Below are 6,220 nucleotides of genomic sequence, written 5' to 3' on the forward strand. Positions count from 1 at the left end.
TTGCATTCTACCTCTTAACATTTACTGGTAGGAGGACCTGCCTAAAGGTCTCTGAAGCTCTTCCCTGGGCCACACAAGGAGACACGGTCATTTGGGTCAGGAGGAGCAACGCTGTGAGGCAAGGCTCTGCTATGGCCAGATGCCCACCTGCTGCCTGCTGATTCCCCCCTGACATCCCTGTCTCAAGCCACACTATTCTGCTACACCCCTGTCCCCAAGGAAAGCTGGCCTTAAGGGATGTGGGGCCACCTGGGCAGGAGCATCCCCCAATAGCCTGTGGGATGAGAGGATAGACAATGGTGCTGCTTTGTCTTGTGATCTGGGTGGGGAAAGCAGGCATTTGGGAACTGGCCCTTTTATACCTTTTCTAGCCCCTTTGGGAGCCACCCTTTCCTGGGTAGGCCCTAAAGTCCCATCCAGCCCCATTTTCACAGCAAGGAAGGAAGGAGAGGTGGCCTCAAAGCCTTGACTTGAGAATAGCTCTGTCAAACACCCAGAGCTTCCGTGAGATGATCTGGAAACGCCCAGGCATCCTCAGGACCAGAGAGGCTCCCCTTCCCCCCACCAGGGATGTGGAACAGATGGGAGGACATCAAAGAGGAGGCCCCTTCACTGAGGGATTCCCTGCCCCCCACCACAGGCTAGCGTTGGGTGCCAAGCCCTATCACCGGTCAGCCTGTCCCAGTTTTGGAAGTCAATGTTAGGGCTTGCTGGAAAGAGCCTGGCCTGGGAGGTTAGAGGCATGGTCTGGCCTCTAGTCTGCAGAAGCCCCTCCACTCTTGGAGGAGAAGCCCTCCAAGGGTATTTCCTTGGCTATAAAATTACAGAGTCAGATGAGCTACTCTTTTTTTTTTCTTTTTTTTTTTTTGAGACAAAGTGTCTGTTGCCCACACTGGAGTGCAGTGGTGCGATCTCAGCTCACTGCAACCTCCAACTCCCGGATTCAAGTGATTCTCCTGCCTCAGCCTCCTGAGTAGCTGGGACTATGGGCAAGCACCACCATGCCCGGCTAATTTTTGTATTTTTAATCGAGACGGGGTTTCACTATGTTGGCCAGGCTGGCCTTGGACTCCTGACCTCGTGATCCACCCGCCCCAGCCTCCCAAAGTGCTGGGATTACAGGCGTGAGCCACGGCGCCCAACCTGGATGAGCTACTCTAGTCTAAGGTTCTGCCTGGCCCTGCATTTTCTGATATTCTGAGCCAAAGCCCAAAATGACTTGCCTCAGTAGCCCCTGTTCGCAGATGGAGAGCTGAGGCCTGGCTCTGAGGCCTGTGCCAATGCTTGGCCCAGGCCAAGTCAGCTGTTTCATCCCTCCTACTGCTGGGAAAGTGGAGAGGGGGCCAACTCTCCAAACCCAAGGCACTGATCACAGGAAGGCAAGCTTGGATGTCAGGACTCCCATCAGGCCCAGCTAAAAGGCTTTGGACTTCCTCAGGAGTCTCCTCAGACAGAATGGCTCTGTGCTAACAGAAGGGGACTCATGAGTGCCTTTAAGAGATTAGCAGTGTATGGCATGCAGTGGGGTGATGACACTGAGGGGGTCACTGGGGTATGAATGTCATTCCCCCATCATCGTCAACCAGGCCATATTGGTACAAAAGGTGTCTTTATTGAGGTCTGGGTTAAAATTAGGCACTTGGCCAGAGCAGCAGCTTAAATATGAGGCAAGCAGGCAGGGGTTAGCCATGCCTGGGGCTGGGCTGGGGTCATGAGGCTACAGGCACAGACTGTCCCCAGGTGGACAGAAGTCGGAGGGGGAAGAGGAGGAGGAAGGGGCCGCAGAGCAGCCTGGGTCAGAGGCCTGGTGGGCCGGCCCCATGGGACTAGGCAGGAAGCTCTGGGTGGCAGGTCCAGCAGGGAGGGGACCAGGATCTCTTGCTCCACATGCCCCTTAGATCCAGGCCTGAGCCTCTGGCAGGGGCAGCCGCACTTGGCGGGGCAGTCTTCCCAAGCCTCACTTCTTCACCTTGGTGTCATAAGTGCCTGCATTCTTGTAGGCGCTCACGTAGCCACTGTCGTCCAGGATGTCCTGCCGTCCCGCAATGCCCTTGCCCTTGCCGCTCTCATCGAAGCGCTCCTTGTGGGAGCCCGTGTACCTGCTGGTGTCCGTCAGCCGGTCTACAGCACCCCCTGTTTTTGCTTTCTGTTTGGACAGAGTTTCCCCAGGGGCACCTGGTGAGGGAGCCCAGCCCTTCCCACCCACAGCCATGATTCCCCACACCCCATTCCATGGCCACCCGAGACCAGCAGGGCACTTACGGTGACGCCCACATTGGCTGGCTCTTTGCCTGCCACCAGCTGGCAGATGGCATCGAAGGCCTCCTCCTTGCTCTTCCCCTTGAATCGCTTGGTCGCCAGCTCTTCCAGGGCCTTCTTGAACTCCTCATAGTTGATGACCCGAGCAGACTTCCCCCTGCCAGGCATGTGGGCACCATGAGTGTTCCCCTTTCTTTTTTCTCCCCCAGGGGAAAGCACAAACGCAGTCGCTGCTGCCACAAATTATGCAATTGCATTTCTTTCCCACATTTGGAGAAATCGCGGGGGTCAGCACCTCTGGAGGGCAATAGATAAGGTTTGCCCTGGAAGAACAACCTTCGTAATCATGGTGTTTCCCTGACCCCTTCTCAATGTCTTCCCTGGTTCCAGCCCCCCAGTTCCCCACCTCCTGGGAACATGAGAAGCAGGGGCTGCCTGGGGCTCACTTGACTTTGGAGAAGACGATGTCCACATCGGTCCCTGTCACGGCCTTTCCGTCAGCCACCTTGCAGTCCTTGCACAACTTGGCCCAGTTCTTGCCATTCATCTCTTGCCCACTGGCCTTGGGGTCACCATGGATGGCAAACTTGCGAAAGCTCTCCTCCAGTCCAGCGATGTCTGTGCTTGCTGCCATGCCACCCTGTAGAGACCCACCTGGGTCATCTCCCAGCCAATCTGCCCTTCTCCTCCCCCAAGCCCAGAACATCCCAGCCTCTACCTCAAACCTGCAAGACCTGGGCAGGTTCTGCTACAGACAGAGTTGGAGCTGGAGCTGCCTGGGGAGAGGGGCCAGTCACTGTCACCCTGGGCCACAGAGCCCCGAGGAAGAGCCCTGGGAGGCACGGTCTTGTCACTAATGCCAGCCCTGGCTCTGAGCAGGGTTCAGCAGATGAAATCATGATGCCCACAGCAGGCTGGGAACAGAGTGGCACTGTCCAGAAAGACTGTGAGGGCAGCAGCTGGGGCCCTGGCTTTGTCTGGCCCTGGCACAAGGCCTCCTTCGGTGGAAGTGAGGGTGGCACAGCAGGCCCCCTCCCTGGAAGCTCCACGCCAAGTTGGGTTGGGGCCAGGCCAGGCTGCTGGTCGGGCAGGCATTTAGTGAGGCCGGCATCTTTGTAAGGGTCATGAGGATCCAGCAAGAGCCAGTCTGGGCACGGGTGCATGCCCTGGGCAGGGGTGCAGCTGGCCCAGCAAGGCCTTGTTACTATTTGCTGTTAAACAAAAACATGAGGGGAGCGGGAGCTTGGGGCTGGCCTGGCCACAGTTTGTGAAGCCTGGAGACGGTTGCTAAGGGAGGGTGGTGCTGCTTGGAGAATGTTGCTAAGGGCAGGATGGTGTCAGGGCGGCTCAGGGAGAAGCTCCCAGTGCTGAGGGGCTGGGCTGGGCTGGGCTGGACTGGGGAGCTTGGGCCCACGGGTGGGGCACACCAGCACTCCCTGCGCCTGGGGCATAACCATAGCTTCCTGGCCCCTCGCCATTGACTGGGGCTGTAACCTCCCACTGTGGAGTTTTGGGGGAGCAGGAGGTTGGGGACTAGTTAGGGTGGGGGCTGTAGAGTTACGAACCCCAAGAGTCGTGCTGGCACTTGGGGCTGTGGCTGAAACACACCTCCTCATGTCTACACTTCAGACCACCCCTGGCAACACCCTGAACTCAGCCACACCAGCCCATTCCCGGCGACCCTGTGCATTCAGCCCTGGCCTGGCACCCCCTGGGCCTTGTACCCCTGGCCATACCTTCAGCCCTGCACTGCAGCCTCCTCCATCCTCACACCCACCGTCACAGCCCTCGGCCACCAGTCCCCACATATATACTAACAAGCCTGCGCCGACCCCAGTAATACCCACACCCCTGCACTAAAGTACCCCCCACACCCACAGCCCTCTGCTGCAGACCCCTGGCCACACCCAGAGCCTGCACAGCAGCCTCCTCCATACCCACACCCGCAGCCCTGGGGCTGAGGGCTCTGGCCACAAACCTGCATCCCTTCCTGAGACCCCTAACCACAGCCTCAGCCCCTCACCCCCTCCAATACCCACAGCCCTTTATCAAGGCCCCCTGACCGTCAGCACCCCTTTGTCCACACACCCGAAGCCCTCTGGCCACACCCTCAACCTGCACTGGAGGCCCCAGTCCACATCCACACACTAACATTATGAGACTCCCAGGTACTATGCGGAGATCCCCTGTGTAGAGACCCCACCAGCACTCCCCCTCCTCCACTGCCACCTCCTGACCACACCCTCGGTCTCAGCAACCATCTTCTAGCTCTGCCTTTTACACTAGGGCCTCCAGCGATCACAGCCTGGGCTCCGTCCGGCTGCCCCATCTTCCACTGAAAATTCCTCCCCAGTGACCACACTCCCATCCCTAAGCGGCAGTTTCTGGGACTGTGAGCACCGGTGGCTCCTATGTTACAGGGACCACAACCCCAGTCCACACTGCACACCCCTTCCCTTTCCCTGGGTACAACCTCCCACCAGGGACCCGAAGACCCACACTTGGTTCACCAAGGGTAACGTCCAGGGGAGCTTGGATGCCACAGGGTGCTTGGCCCAAGCACTGGGCGGATCCTGCGTGCAGTGCTCACTCCTGTCCATGGAAAGATGGATTATTATTGGTCATCTCAGCCCCGTCAAGTGGCGCTGGGTTGCAGGCCACAGCCCCATGCGTTTGCAGGCGGTGGATGGAGTGGCCACACCCATGAACTGGGGCACCCGTCCCACTCCCACTGGGACAGCTGGAGTCATCAATCAGCCGGACCAGGAGGTGGGGGCTGTGAGGTGGAATGCTTGGGGCCAGGGCAGGGCCGCTCAGCTGGCTCCTCGGCTGGGACCGCCGGAGGTTGGGACCCTTTCCAGGCTGCTCCCCCCAACCCTCATCGTGCAGGATACTGATTGGGGTGGCGGGCATCTGGGTCTCCTATGGGCTTCTACCTCGCGACTGCTCCTGAAGTGCGCGTTCGGATGGACAGAAGGACGCAGTAATGGACCGATGGACGCGGGAGACCAGGCGGCTCCGCAGCTCCGCTCCCTGCCGGCTCCCGGGTGGGACTGCAGCCCAGGCGGCTCCGCCGTATTATCCCCTGTTTCTCGGTCTCCATAGAGACGGCGAGTCCCACCCCCGAGGCTGTCTCGGCGGGAGAGTGACCAAGGTCACGCCGGCCCCGCCCACGAGGCCCCGCCCTCCCCGCGCCTCTCCGGAGCCGCATCCCGCCCCTCCCCCGCAACTCCTCGGTCCTCGCGGCGGCCAGACCAGCGCTCTGCAGTTCGGGGCGTCTTCGGACGGCCCCCTCAGGAAACAGCCTCCCATCCTGGGATCTACCTAAATCTCTAAGCGGCCCGAATCTCCAGGGGAGATCCAGCTCCCCAGAGTCAACCAGAGACCATCTGGGGGCTGCAGCGCGGCATTGGTGGGGTTTGGGGAATCGGGAAGGAGCTCTCCCTCAGTGACAGGGGTCTACGGTTGGCTCAAGAGCACTGCCATCCACTGAACGGGTGGCACCCCCAGGCCACAACTCCCGTGCTCTCCTGGGTAGGATTCAGAGTCTGGAGCAGTGGGGAAGAAGGGAGGGGACTCCCCACGAGCGAATCGCACTCGCCCACCCCCAGCATGCTGGCATTCGACGGCAGCCCTGCTGCAGGGAAAAGCTGCAGGGACCTCCAGGCTCAGCCCCCTCCTTTCGCCGCCACCTCCCCGGGACCTCGCAGCCTCAGTGCCCATTGCTTCTTTCGGAGTCCAAAGCCTGCTTTCTCTCGGCCTCCCAGCGCAAAGCCCATCTTTAAAAAAAATAACCTCCTCCAGGCCGCCATCTAAGGCCTTTCCTACCCACGAGACGCACCTGAGCACCTCCACAGGGCAGCCTGGGTGGCCACCTACTGTACACCCACCGCCGGTCGACTGGCCAGGGTCGGGCTTCTGGATGGTCCGTGGCCCCTGTCATTAAGAAAGTAAGCACGAC

At 59.8% G+C, this 6,220-nt stretch overlaps 1 protein-coding gene across 3 annotated transcripts; it reads right to left on the reverse strand.

Moving 5' to 3' along the window:
- Positions 1–1,592: 1,592 nt before the first annotated feature.
- TPPP3 (tubulin polymerization promoting protein family member 3) lies at positions 1,593–5,314 on the reverse strand. 3 transcript variants are annotated; one of them, XM_005592259.3, is made up of 5 exons: positions 5,196–5,314; positions 4,759–4,851; positions 2,706–2,899; positions 2,263–2,416; positions 1,593–2,146 (listed from the first exon to the last, which is right to left on the reverse strand). In XM_005592259.3, exons 3-5 carry the CDS (start codon positions 2,891–2,893, stop codon positions 1,958–1,960), a joined length of 531 nt encoding a protein of 176 aa, XP_005592316.1. In that variant the 5' UTR covers positions 2,894–2,899; positions 4,759–4,851; positions 5,196–5,314; the 3' UTR covers positions 1,593–1,957. The 3 variants fall into 3 exon arrangements, with proteins under 3 accessions (XP_005592316.1, XP_005592315.1, XP_045238565.1); XM_005592258.3 differs by lacking the exon at positions 4,759–4,851; XM_045382630.2 differs by lacking the exons at positions 4,759–4,851; positions 5,196–5,314 and adding an exon at positions 2,978–3,132.
- Between the last annotated feature and the right edge of the window lie 906 nt (positions 5,315–6,220).

This window comes from Macaca fascicularis, chromosome 20 (genome assembly GCF_037993035.2).
Source record: "Macaca fascicularis isolate 582-1 chromosome 20, T2T-MFA8v1.1".
NCBI classification, from domain to species: Eukaryota; Metazoa; Chordata; class Mammalia; order Primates; family Cercopithecidae; genus Macaca; species Macaca fascicularis.

Coding starts and splice junctions, on each gene's coding strand:
- TPPP3 (XM_005592258.3), bottom strand. CDS start 2,893: ATGGCAGCAAGCACAGACATCGCTGGACTGGAGGAGAGCTTTCGCAAG. Junction 2,417..2,705: donor ATCGTCTTCTCCAAAGTCAA/GTGAGCCCCAGG, acceptor CATGCCTGGCAG/GGGGAAGTCTGCTCGGGTCA. Junction 2,147..2,262: donor CAGCCAATGTGGGCGTCACC/GTAAGTGCCCTG, acceptor CTGTCCAAACAG/AAAGCAAAAACAGGGGGTGC.